Source organism: Oncorhynchus gorbuscha, linkage group LG08, assembly GCF_021184085.1.
Source record: "Oncorhynchus gorbuscha isolate QuinsamMale2020 ecotype Even-year linkage group LG08, OgorEven_v1.0, whole genome shotgun sequence".
In the NCBI taxonomy this organism is placed as follows: domain Eukaryota; kingdom Metazoa; phylum Chordata; class Actinopteri; order Salmoniformes; family Salmonidae; genus Oncorhynchus; species Oncorhynchus gorbuscha.
The window spans coordinates 61,808,079-61,822,006 of record NC_060180.1 but is presented as its reverse complement, the minus strand read 5'-3'; the positions used below and the strand labels follow the sequence as shown (position 1 = coordinate 61,822,006).

The following is a 13,928-nucleotide window of genomic DNA, read 5'->3' as shown; positions in this document are numbered from 1 at the left end:
ATCCCTTTAAGACAGAACTGTGTCAAGTTACCGAAGTGTCTTCTCTGTCTCTCTGTAGTATCGGGCTCCCTACATGCCACCAAGTCCACAGTACCCTGTGACAAGTGGGACAGCAGGCTTCTACCCAGGCACCAGCCCGGCTGAATACCCCACCTATGGTAAGAGGCCCTGCTCTGAGCCGGGCCCCACCTGCCAAGCACAACCACCATGACTGCAACCATAATCTTGACTAGAATCACAGGCACGACAAGATCAGCAGCTGGAACGCGAACCTCAACCTACTATTGAACTGTTCAATGTCCGCTCGAACCACAACCGTGGCTACACTAGGTCCAATCACGATCTTACCTAGGACCATCACTGTAAATACTACCAAAACCACATCCATGACAAGAACTGGGGCCACATGCACCCAGAGATATCTTAGTCGGTTGGTCTTTGTGTCGGTTGGCCGGTCGCTCTTAGGGGTCGTTCGGTCGATCTTATTGGTCAGTTCGTTGATCAAATCAAATGTTATTGGTTGCATACACATATTTTGCAGATGTTATTGCAGGTGCAGCGAAATGCTTATGTTTCTAGCTTAAAAAATGCAGTAATATCTAACAATACACACAAATCCCCCCTCTCACAAAAAATAGATTAAGTAAAAACCTGCAATGTCAGAGTCCGGTATGTGTGTGTAAGTACAGTGAATTTGGGAAGTATTCAGACCCCTTGACTTTTTCCACATTTTGTTACATTACAGCCTTATTCTAAAATGTATTTAAATAAACATTTCTCATCCATCTACACACAATAGCCCGTAATGACACGGAGAAAACTGGTTTTTAGAAATGTTTGCAAATATATTACAAATAAAAAATGGAAAGATCACATTTACATAAGTATTCCGACCCTTATACGCAGTACTTTGTTGAAGCATCTTTGGCAGAAATTACAGCCACAAGTCTTGGGTTTGACACTACAAGCTTGGCACACCTGTATTTTGGGAGTTTCTCTTATTCTTCTATGCAGATCCTCAAGCTCAGTCAGGCTGGATGGTGAGCGTCGCAGTACAGCTATTTTCAGGTCTCTCCAGAGATGTTCGATCGGGTTCAAGTCTGGGCTCTGGCTGGGTCACTCAAGGACATTCAGAGACTTGTACCGAAGCCACTCCTGCATTGCCTTGGCTCTGTGCTTAGGGTCGTTGTCTTGTTGGAAGCTAAATCTTGGCCCCAGTCTGAAGTCCTGAGTGCTCTGGAGCAGGTTTTCATCAAGGATCTCTCTACTTTGCTCTGCCTTTTGGCAAACTCCAAGTGGACTGTCGTGCCTTTTACTGAGGAGTGGCTACCGTCTGGCTACTCGACCATAAATTCATGATTGGTGGAGTGCTGCAGAGAGTGTTGTCCTTCTGGAAGGTTCTCCCATCTCCACAGAGGAACTCTGGAGCTCTGTCAGTGACCAAGGCCCTTCTCCCCCAATTGCTCAGTTTGGCCGGGCGGCCAGCTCTAGGAAGAGTCTGGGTGGTTCCAAACATCTTCCATTTAAGAATAATTGAGGTCACTGTGTTCTTAGGGACCTTCAATGCGCCATACATTTTTTGGTACCTTTCCCCAGATCCTGTGCCTCGACACAATCCTGTCTCGGAGCTCTACAGACGATTCCTTTGACCTCATGCCTTGGATTTTGCTCTGACATGCACTGTCAACTGTGGGACCTTTATATAGACAGGTGTGGGCCTTTCCAATTCATGTCCAATGAATTGAATTTACCACAGTTGTACTCCAATCAAGTTGTAGAGGCATCTCAAGGATGGTCATTGGACACAGGATGCACCTGAGCATAATTTAGATTCTCATAGCAAAGGGACTGTAAATAAGGTATTTGTTTTATTGTTTATACATTTGCAAAAATCTCTAAACCTGTTTTAGATTTCTCATTATGGTGTATGTTGTGTAGATTAATGTGTCAACATTTATTCAATCCATTTTAGAATAAGGCTGGAACGTTACAACAAGTGGAAAGGGGTCTGAATACTTTCCGAAAGCACTGTATAATGGTGTGTATGGACAGTACATGAATAGAAAATGTATGTACTGCAGTAGTTTATATAGGATGAGCCTTGACTAGAATACAGTTAGATAGTTATGAAGTGGGTAGAAAATTATGTGAACATATTGCAGCAGTCTCTAAGGTGCAGCGTTGCTTACCAGGTGGTAGCCAGCTCTTACAGTTGGTCGGTCACACATTTATCGGTCAATATATGAAATGTAGCAGACTCTCTTATCCAAAGTCACTTAGTCATGCGTGGATATATTTTACATATTGGTGGTCCCGAGAATCGAACCCACGACCCTGGCGTGACAAGTTCCATGCTCTACCAACTGAGCTACAAAGGACCACTAGTTGATCTTACAATTGCTCTTGTAGTTGTTCTTACGGTTGGCCAGTCAGGTGGTCTTACGATTGGTTCATTGCTGCGTGGCCTGGCAGGCTGTGTGTATGATGGTCTCTGTTCTCTCTTTAGGATCCAAGGCTGTGTGTGTGTGTGGGCTTTGGTGTGTGTGTGGGCTTTGGTTCTGCTCTATCAGTCTTCTCACCTGCTGCTTCTCACTGCCTTTAACACCCTGCTTACTTCCGGATCCCTTCACTCACTCTGCATCTGTCTCTTCCTGTACTCTCTTCTCTCCTCCCTTTAATTTTTCTTCCTTCCTTCCCTCGCTCCCTTCCTTCTTTCTTCCCTCTCCCCCCTGTTGTGTTCAGAGCCCTCTCTGGCTGTGAGGGAGAGGAGAGGGGGCGGGCGAGAGAATGGGCGTCTCTCTCTCCACGGTGCTCCTCTCACCTCCCAGCGCTACCCCGGTGAGTATGTGTGTGTGTACTTGCGTGTGCATGTGTGTTGCTTAGTATGTGCTGGGCTGCATCTTTGTCTGCCTAATATGTCTGCATAATGTGTTTTTTACCTTGTGCACATGGTTTTGTTTTGCTGTGGATGCATGTGTGTATTTCAGTGCATGTTCAGTCTGTGTGAATGTCTTTTGCTCTTTTTGGGGTGTGTTTGACAAACCTTTCTTTCTCCCTCCCTCCCTCCCCCTACAGCAGGTGCCTACTACCCGGCCCAGCCCCAGTACAGCCACACACCCCCTGTCCAGACCGCGCCTGTCATAAGCCCTGCCCAGCCCCAGCAGCAGGCCTTGCCCCCTCAGCCGCCGACCCATCCACCGGCACCCAAGAGGGAGCGCGTAACGGTACTGTACCACACACTGTTGCATTTCCACTGAGACTTTACCCCGGTGTTTGGCCACTAGGGATGTTAGCTGCCGAAAATACATTTGACAGGTCATGCTTGTCGGTCAATTTGCATAATTTAGTGGAAATAAATTGTCGAGTGTGTATTTTCGTTAGTTGTCATGCATCTTACTTATCACATTTGCACAGCATACAGAACCTAGTTTGAGGAACGGAGTATCCTATCACCTGTCAGACAACCCAAGACTAGCTCCTCACTGGAGTGAAACGTGCTTTTGTAAACCGTCATTGCTCAACTAATAATAATTATAAATGCAGTCGCATGTTAACTTTCATGGCCACAATTTAAATGGAGCTGTTTTTATTTGTCAATCTCAACTGGTAATTAAATCGCGCCTCCCATTTTCCATTCGAGTGCCTAAGCAATAGTCAACATTAGGCAGGCTATCAGCGCATCACCACCGCTTTGAGGCACTAATTGTCTGAAAGCTGAACACTTCAAATAATGAGTCATGTCTTACCTTGCTTCAAAGTAGCCTTGTGAAAATCCATCCATAGAAATGTGGAGACAGTTATTTTCTAAAGACTTCCTGATGCCCTTGTCTAGCTTTTCTCTCCTGCTCTATTTGTTTTCATATCAACTTTCCTTTGTTGTCCAGAAGCCAAAGGCACAATCCTAGTCATATTAGCAACCCATCCTAGTCGTTATTAGACTCCCCCTCTTTCTAACAGACATTTTCATTATGGAACCGCTCTCATTATGTGTACTGTTTAAAACAGTATTTTCCTGTAAATTACATTTTGGTAAATGTTTTAAATATAAGTTTTATTTGATGCTTCGTTACAGGAGTTGAATCAAAGCGGGCTGGTACCCGTGTCTCACTGGCTGGTACCTGTGTCTCACTGGCTGGTACCCGTGTCTCACTGGCTGGTACCCGTGTCTCACTGGCTGGTACCCGTGTCTCACTGGCTGGTACCCGTGTCTCACTGGCTGGTACCCGTGTCTCACTGGCTGGTACCCGTGTCTCACTGGCTGGTACCCGTGTCTCACTGGCTTGTACCCGTGTCTCACTGGGCCATGGCTCCGGTGGACTTGCGCTAGCTTGGAGCCAATGGCAAGGCCCTGAGTACTTTTCACCTGGCAATTACTATCGTTCGACCGATATGTGATTTTTGGGTCCGATACTGATTTTAGGGAGGCGAAAGTCTCCGTTTACCAGTATATTTCCTGATTTGTTTTTTTTGGAGTGAAAAATACATAAATATTTTTTTATTTTATATACAGTGCCTTGCGAAAGTATTCGGCCCCCTTGAACTTTGCAACCTTTTGCCACATTTCAGGCTTCAAACATAAAGATATAAAACTGTATATTTTTGTGAAGAATCAACAAGTGGGACACAATCATGAAGTGGAACGACATTTATTGGATATTTCAAGCTTTTTTAACAAATCAAAAACTGAAAAATTGGGCGTGCAAAATTATTCAGCCCCTTTACTTTCAGTGCAGCAAACTCTCTCCAGAAGTTCAGTGAGGATCTCTGAATGGTCCAATGTTGACCTAAATGACTAATGATGATAAATACAATCCACCTGTGTGTAATCAAGTCTCCGTATAAATGCACCTGCACTGTGATAGTCTCAGAGGTCCGTTAAAAGCGCAGAGTGCATCATGAAGAACAAGGAACACACCAGGCAGGTCCGAGATACTGTTGTGAAGAAGTTTAAAGCCGGATTTGGATACAAAAATATTTCCCAAGCTTTAAACATCCCAAGGAGCACTGTGCAAGCGATAATATTGAAATGGAAGGAGTATCAGACCACTGAAAATCTACCAAGAACTGGCCGTCCCTCTAAACTTTCAGCTCATACAAGGAGAAGACTGATCAGAGATGCAGCCAAGAGGCCCATGATCACTCTGGATGAACTGCAGAGATCTACAGCTGAGGTGGGAGAGAGACTCTGTCCATAGGACAGCAATCAGTCGTATATTGCACAAATCTGGCCTTTATGGAAGAGTGGCAAGAAGCCATTTCTTAAAGATATCCATAAAAAGTGTCGTTTAAAGTTTGCCACAAGCCACGTGGGAGACACACCAAACATGTGGAAGAAGGTGCTCTGGTCAGATGAAACCAAAATTGAACTTTTTGGCAACAATGCAAAACGTTATGTTTGGCGTAAAAGCAACACAGCTCATCACCCTGAACACACCATCCCCACTGTCAAACATGGTGGTGGCAGCATCATGGTTTGGGCCTGCTTTTCTTCAGCAGGGACAGGGAGGATGGTTAAAATTGATGGGAAGATGGATGGAGCCAAATACAGGACCATTCTGGAAGAAAACCTGATGGAGTCTGCAAAAGACCTGAGACTGGGACGGAGATTTGTCTTCCAACAAGACAATGATCCAAAACATAAAGCAAAATCTACAATGGAATGGTTCAAAAATAAACATATCCAGGTGTTAGAATGGCCAAGTCAAAGTCCAGACCTGAATCTGTGGAAAGAACTGAAAACTGCTGTTCACAAATGCTCTCCATCCAACCTCACTGAGCTCGAGCTGTTTTGCAAGGAGGAATGGGAAAATATGTCAGTCTCTCGATGTGCAAAACTGATAGAGACATACCCCAAGCGACTTACAGCTGTAATCGCAGCAAAAGGTGGCGCTACAAAGTATTAACTTAAGGGGGCTGAATAATTTTGCAAGCCCAATTTTTCAGTTTTTGTTGGTTAAAAAAGTTTGAAATATCCAATAAATGTCGTTCCACTTCATGATTGTGTCCCACTTGTTGTTGATTCTTCACAAAAAAATACAGTTTTATATCTTTGTTTGAAGCCTGAAATGTGGCAAAAGGTCGCAAAGTTCAAGGGGCCGAATACTTTCGCAAGGCACTGTATTTATTTATTTTACAAATTGTACTCCAAAGGATGAACAGATACTCTAAATTATGATTTCATAAATATTGGTGAACATTATTTAAGATTATTTTATTTGTGGTTTACATGATAACCACCAAAAACAACTGTGTATCCTCTAAATCAAAGTAAATACAAAACACTTTCAGTTGACCTCCTAAGGTACAACTTAAAGATGTCTGTCTATGGTGGTGAATAAGAAGGCAGTAGTATTTGGGCTGAAGCACAAATAAACAAGAAGGGCTGAATGAATTAACCTGTAATCTGAAACTACACTTCACAAGATCACAAACTATGCAGTGAAATCCTGTAACATGCAGTTCATAATGTCACCACTTAGTAGATTCACTACGGTACTTTACAACAGTCAAAGGTCATGTAAAGAAACACTTTATGGCAACCTTGCAACAAGAGCTTGTTATGACACACACACGCCAGCTGTTCATTATCAAAATGTTTTCTTACTGAAACCGTGATGTAAATTACACTGTTATTCAATACAAAATGTATTGGCTAATATATTTCAACTGCAAGTGGCATGCACTCATGACTGAATTTTAATGCAGGAAAAAGCTGTGCAATTTTTTTAGCCACACGTTCTAATTTCGCGAGCTAACAATCTCTCATCATGACTGCAAGCATATGTCTTGAATGATAGATCTGCACCAACTAACTAAATAAACCCACTAACATAATAGGGCCAGACAGTAACACTGTTGATTTTGTATCAACGATGAGTCTGTGTTCTATTTGGCTTCAGCTGGCTAGATGGACAGTTGGATCATTTTCCTTATCAAAAACATCTGTTTAGGCGATTGAGGCTGTTGATTCTGCTTTTCAGCCCTAGCTATGGTAACACCATTTCCCTAGTATATTAGCAGTGGAAAAGCCCTGTAAAGGGCGGAGGGTGTACTATGACCTTGCTGCTGAGGTCAATGCCGTTCAGGAGTAGGTACAGTAGATGTTGCCCCTTAACGCTGATACGGGATCCGATATCTTCTCACCCCCCCCAATGGTTAAAGATTGCCCTCCCCTGAGTCTATCTGATTTTAGATCAGAATTGGGCTTGGGGTAATGTGACCCTAGATGTGTGCTTAAGAGCAATTCCAACCATGTGCTAAAGATGGAGAGGAGAATGAACCAAGGGAAATGATTATCCCTTATTGTTGATGGGAGAAGATAATGGGATTTTCATTATAGGCCTATTTAGCCAGTGTTATCAGTGCAAAACGTTTTGCAACTGGAAACGAAAATGAGCATTTCATTCACATTGAAAGTTCAGTCACTCCCAGTTTAGGTCCGTTTTCTTCTGTTTGGGTCTCGTGAATACGACCCAGGTTAGTCAGTTAATAGCACATTTTTAAACTCAGCAAAAAAAGAAACGTCCTCTCACTGTCAACTGTGTTTTATTTTCAGTAAACTTAACATGTGTAAATATTTGTATGAACACAACAAGATTCAACAACTGAGACATAAACTGAACAAGTTCCACAGACCTGTGACTAACAGAAATGGAATAATGTGTCTCTGAATAAAGGGGGGAATAAAAACAGGTAGTATCTGGTGTGGCCAATAGCTGCATTAAGTACTGCAGTGCATCTCCTCATGGACAGCACCAGATTTTCCAGTTCTTGCTGTTCTTGAGATGTTACCCCACTCTTCCACCAAGGCACCTGTAAGGTGCTGGACATTTCTGGGGGGAATGGCCCACACCCTCTGATCCAACAGATCCCAGACGTGCTCAATGTGATTGAGATTTGGGCTCTTCACTGGCCATGGCAGAACCCTGACATTCCTGTCTTGCAGGAAATCGCGCACAGAACGAGCAGTATGGCTGGTGGCGTTGTCATGCTGGAGGGTCATGTCCGGATGAGCCTGCAGGAAGTGTACCACATGAGGGAGGAGGTTTTCCCTGTAACGCACAGCGTTGAGATTGCCTGCAATGACAACAAGCTTAGTCCGATGATGCTGTGACACACCGCCCCAGACCATAACGGACCCACCACCTCCAAATCAATCCCGCTCCAGAGTACAGGCCTCGGTGTAACGCTCATTCCTTCGACGATAAACGCAAATCCGACCATCACCCCTGGTGAGACAAAACTACGACTCGTCAGTGAAGAGCACTTTTTGCCAGTCCTGTCTGGTCCAGCGACGGTGGGTTCGTGCCCATAGGCGACGTTGTTGCTGGTGATGTCTGGTGAGGACCTTCAAGCCCTCAGTCCAGCCTCTCTCAGCCTATTGCAGACAGTCTGAGCACTGATGGAGGAATTGTGCGTTCCTGGTGTAACTCGGGCAGTTGTTGCCATCCTGTACCTGTCCCACAGGTGTGATGTTCGGATGTACCGATCCAGTGCAGGTGTTACACGCGGTCTGCCACTGCGAGGACAATCAGCTGTCCGTCGTGTCTCAACGTAGCGCTGTCTTAGGCGTCTCACAGTACAGACATTGCAATTCATTGCCCTGGCCACATCTGCAGTCCTCATTCCTCCTTGCAGCATGCCTAAGGCACGTTCACGCAGATGAGCAGGGACCCTGTGCTTCTTTATTTTGGTGTTTTTCAGAGTCAGTAGAAAGGCCTCTAGTGTCCTAAGTTTTCATAACTGTGACCTTAATTGCCTACCGTCTGCAAGCTGTTAGTGTCTTAACGACTGTTCCACAGGTGCATGTTCATTAATTGTTTATGGTTCATTGAACAAACATGGGAAACGATGTTTAAACCCTTTACAATGAAGATCTGTGAAGTTATTTGGATTTTTACGAATTATCTTTGAAAAACAGGGTCCTGAAAAATGACTTTTTAATTTTTTTATTTACAATGACTGCTTGGGCGCGATGTGATTGTCTTAATACAATAAATTAATTTTTAGAACTTTAGTATAGACTGTTTAACCTCATCCTGCGCCCCCCACCCTGTTCCTACCCCTTCTAGATCAGAATACGAGACCCCAACCAAGGGGGCCGTGATATCACAGAGGAGATCATGTCCGGGGGAAGGTCCACCTCCACCCCCCCTTCACAGGTACGCATCACAACTCACTGGAGCATGTAACGTTACAGAATGCACTGATAAACATTGTTGTCCAATAATTAGATTTCTTGCTGTTCACATGCCGATACTTTGATTGGTATTTATCATATGAGGATATCAAACGATAAAAAAAAAAACATATGTATCATATGAAACATGATTGTCCGTCAGATAGAACAGGGATTCTATCAGCTCTATACTTCCTAGTTGAATACATTTAACGTTAAGTGTTTCACATCACTTAATACATCCCCTGATTTCTCCTCATTGGAATCATTCCCAGTGATGACCTCACAATGCAAGTTTGGAATCCTGTGGCTTTTGAGATGATTCCACAGCGATGATGTCATAAAGGAAACCAGGAAGTTTGGAATAGAAGCCAGATGTTCCATTCAGTGTTTATTTTTATGGTTGTGTGTTCTCTCCAACTCTCAACTTGGCTGGTTTTGATCAACCAGGCAAAAGGATAGCATTTGAAAAAAACATAATATTTTATTTCAAGTATATTTTTGCAATGCTAGTTTTGATGTTGCTTCCTGTTTTCGGCCTCTAGTCCTCCACCACAGAGGAAGAAGGTCCTGCCCAGACCAACGGGGAATTTACTAAACCCGTCACCATCGTGACGAGAACAGGTGAGCCTCCTCTCAGGTCTTGTGGTACTACAATGTTTATACAGCCACATTTTGCCCGCATGAATTACTGACTTGATCGTCAGTGATTGATTGCAGTACATTAAAGGTCCAAAACAGTTCCAAACTGATTTCCTTCTTTGTTGCAGATGAAAACGCAGAACCCGCGGATTGCACAGTGACGGCCGCCGAAACCCTGCCTCCAGTGTTGTCAACTCCAGAGCCTACCACTGCAGCTGTCCCACTGGAGGCCAGACAGGAAACCGATGGCCAGGTTGCCCCGCTTACCGAACAGGTCGTCAGCGAATCGCATGCCCCGGTGGCGGGGATGAGGCCCGAGGTGCCCATCCCACAAAGGGAAGACCAGGCCCCTGCCGCCTCCCCCCTGACAGCTTCTACCTCCCCTCCCCCTGCAGAGGTACAGACTCCACCCCCTGCCACCACCATGGCTAAGGCCAGCCACACAGTGGGCGCTGGTATGACCCCCGCGGTGAAGGTAGTGACCCCGGAAGGTCCTTCCACACAGGTAGAGCCTCTGGCTGCACCAGCATCTGTGGAGAAGCCTCTTGCTCAGGTAGCGGAGGAAGTAGTAGTGGTGGAGGAGAAGGTAGGAATGGTCAAGAAGGAGCCGGCAGTTACCATCAAACCAGAGGTAGTAGTGGCTGTTGTGGTCATTAAAGAAGACACTAAACCCGCTCCACGACCTGTGACCGCCATGGCAACGGGCGAAGATTTCGTTCCGTCCTTGAAGTTGGTGGCGGCTGTGGAAGCGGCCACTAAAACTGAGAGCGTGGTGTTGCCGCCAGCGCCTAAACAGAAAGCCATGACCGAGCCCATTTCTGCCCCTGCTCATGCCGCCACTCCCTCTGTCCCGGAGGCGGAGCCTGCTGTGGCCCAAAAGAAGGTGGAGCAGCTGCCCCTGTCCAACGGCCTCCCCCTTGAGGACCCCGATGAGGTAGATGCCCCCGTTGCTGCAATAGAGCGCATTGCAACTGTAATCACAGAGCCTGCCGCTCCCCCACCTCAGGAAACTGCTAACCCTGCAGCTGCTGCCGTGGAGGAGGAGGAGGAGCGGAAAGAGGAGGAGCAGAAAGAGGAGGATGCATCCCCAGTGCCCTTGTCCAGCAGCCCTTCAGAGGACTCGTCTATGCAAGGTGAGCAGGAAGGAGTTTTACCTGTCAGGTCACTTGGTCAGAAAAACTGTAGTATTTACACCAATGTTTTGGTGTGACTGAGGCACCCAGGGGTTCTTGGTGGTGTGGCTTCAGGTTTGACTCTTGGTGGTGTGGCTTCGGGTTTGACCCTTGGCACCCAGGGATTCTTGGTGTGGCTTCAGGTTTTTGATGTAACAAATGTAATGTAACATTCCTGTCTTCTCTCTTCTAGCTGCTGTGTCTGTGCCAAAGAAGAAGAGGAACATGAAGGAGCTGAACAAGAAGGAAGCCATCGGAGACATGCTGGATGCCTTCAAAGAGGTGTGTGTGTATGTGCATAGAATAGAGTAGCCTTATAAAGTCAAACTATCCTGAACAGTTGTCCTTGACCACTTTTCAAGGTGCACCAGTAAACCTTGTTGTGAGTAACAATCTTACAGGTTTTCACTGCATGGTATCTGCAGCCAGCCTCTACTTCGATTGGACTGTTCATTGGGGTTGGGTGGTATCCAAATGTCAATATCGTCATACAGTTCTGCTCTCATCCCGGGATTTATGCTTTTACCGGTATAGTACACAAGGGGTCGCCCAAAAACACAAAAAAGCCAGTTTGGGCAGCTATGACCAGAATGCTAACAAAATTAGAACAAGTAATAGCGAATTTGCATAGAGGCTTCTAGCTAAATATGCTAACGAGCACAACTGAAAATAAACTAATTGCAAAGGCAGGCAATCCTGCTCATAAAGTTATACATACAGTGCATTCGGAAAGTATTCAGACGCGTTCACTTTTTCCACACGTTACGTTACAGCCTTATACTAAAATGTATAGAATTTTAAAAAAAAATCCTCATCAATCTACCCACTACCCCATAATGACAAAGCTAAAACTGGCACAGACACAGTAAATGGTCTGAATGCTTATGTAAATGTGATTTTTCAGTTTTTATTTGTAATAAATTTGCCAACATTTCAAAAATCTGTTTTGCTTTGTTGTTATGGTGTGTTTGATTAGGGATGAAATAATTTTTATCAATTTTAGAATATTGCTGTAATGTGGATAAAGTGAAGGTCTGAATACTTTCTGAATCATCTGTATATGGGTAGGAGCTACCGAGTTTGGACGTTTCCAAGCTAATGTAAACGAGAGACTCTGCAAATGAACGTTTTAATGCTTGCTTGTCTGAAGGAAGTACTGTACTGGCTCTGAAGCAGCATGTGTACATGCTGTGTTTGTGTAGAGTCTGGAGTCACTAGGGCAATGGTCCTGCCTGTTCTGCTCAGAGAAGAGGAGTAGGAGCAGACCGGGCCAAGAACGGTGAGGAGAACAAATGCTAGGAAATCAAGATAGCAGTGGCCGCTGTACAGAACTCATCCAAAGCGCTTTGACTTCTCAAACACAGTGGAAAGCTACACGATATGAGGCCCATCTCATTACTTAATTGAGCCACTTAGAAAACTAGCAAGTTAAACAAACTTCATAGCTGAACTCACCTGTTACCGCTTTCTCCCGTTGCGCTATTTACAAACAAGTGACTGGCTCAACTGTTCTGGGGAACTAAGGTAAGATGCACAACAAGTGACTGGCTCAACTGTTCTGGGGAACTAAGGTAAGATGCACAACAAGTGACTGGCTCAACTGTTCTGGGGAACTAAGGTAAGATGCACAACAAGTGACTGGCTCAACTGTTCTGGGGAACTAAGGTAAGATGCACAACAAGTGACTGGCTCAACTGTTCTGGGGAACTAAGGTAAGATGTAAAGTAATCTAACAAGTGAAACGAAGAACTCCAATGTCCTGAAGTATTGCACAAGTTGGTTGCAGGTAATTACTTAAGTAGCTACAAATATAACAACTTATTGAACTCAAAATAAATAATGAACTTAAAATACATTTCAACGGTATTGAAAAACCATCCCGTGGCTATTTCCAAATACCCCGGTATACTGTATATTGCCTAGGCCTACTATTCATCAGTCAGTGCAGGAGCAACTAGGCAAATGGCATCGTTGGTCTTTGTGCCTGGAGTCCTGGTATGCCTGTCGAGACAAGCATTTCACTTCCCAGCAAGTTTTCTTCATTAACTGACCAATTTGCTAATTAAAACTTGTATCTTAAAAATAGAAGGAATAAAAGGACTTTACACACCAGTGTTTTCCACTAGCGCCCGGCTGTCGGCTAAACTGACGATTTACGCTCCTTTTTCCACTTAGCTAGGCTACTTTTCAATTTACTCGGCAGAAAACAGTCTGCCGAGCCCTCAGGAAAGATATGCATCTTCTGGCGATCTATTGATCGGACAGACTCCTGTCAGTCACAAAGTGAGCGCTCACGGAAACACTGGTGGTTTGACAGTGTTAGGTTGTCATTTTCAGAGTACAAACTCAACGGGCACTTTGAAAGCTTTAAACCAAGTTTATTCTGCCCAGAGGGTCAATACCGCTGCATTAGACAAAACCATGGTTTTATCCCTGGTAGTATACATACCCCACCTTGGGTGGAGTCTCCTCATCGCTACACATTGCATCATTATTGCTAGGCAGGGAGCTGAGTGATCTGTGCCTTAAACAGTTCCTCCCCTTATCAGTAGTGCCACGTGTGATAGTTTTCCCTGCTCCCAGCCTCTCCCGAGCTTCATTATGGCACCTCATGTCTCTTTCAGAATTAGTCATTAATAATAGTTAAAGCTCAAATCAAACCTATCAACAGTCTGCTGTCTGTCTTGCCTCTCGGTACCTGTGTGTATGTGCTTATTTTGGAGAAATAATTGCAGTCAAATTTATTTACAGAGGGAGAGGGCATGATACTCCTTCGTCTCTGATTGTATTTGCACATCCCATTATAATGTGGCGACAATGAGTCAAAGTCCACTTAACCTATTGTTTACTGGCACATTAATTTATCTTTTGCCTGTTTCAGGTGCAGCCATGGGGTGGTGGGGCATGGGCTATTGACTGTGCTTTGATTTAACAAC

The 13,928-nt window shown here is 44.7% G+C and overlaps 1 protein-coding gene across 2 annotated transcripts in view; it reads left to right on the top strand.

The window, feature by feature from the left end:
* The window catches only part of LOC124041938 (eukaryotic translation initiation factor 4 gamma 1-like), a 40,174-nt gene that overhangs the window by 389 nt on the left and 25,857 nt on the right, over positions 1 to 13,928 (top strand). Inside the window, exons 2-8 of one of the 2 annotated variants that reach the window (XM_046360131.1) lie at positions 59 to 158; positions 2,743 to 2,838; positions 3,076 to 3,224; positions 9,072 to 9,161; positions 9,724 to 9,802; positions 9,949 to 10,953; positions 11,186 to 11,274. In XM_046360131.1, the coding sequence (XP_046216087.1) occupies positions 74 to 158; positions 2,743 to 2,838; positions 3,076 to 3,224; positions 9,072 to 9,161; positions 9,724 to 9,802; positions 9,949 to 10,953; positions 11,186 to 11,274 (1,593 nt within the window). In that variant the 5' untranslated portion in view covers positions 59 to 73. The remainder of the gene's footprint in view (positions 1 to 58; positions 159 to 2,742; positions 2,839 to 3,075; positions 3,225 to 9,071; positions 9,162 to 9,723; positions 9,803 to 9,948; positions 10,954 to 11,185; positions 11,275 to 13,928) is intronic. The other variant, XM_046360132.1, reaches the window with a different exon arrangement.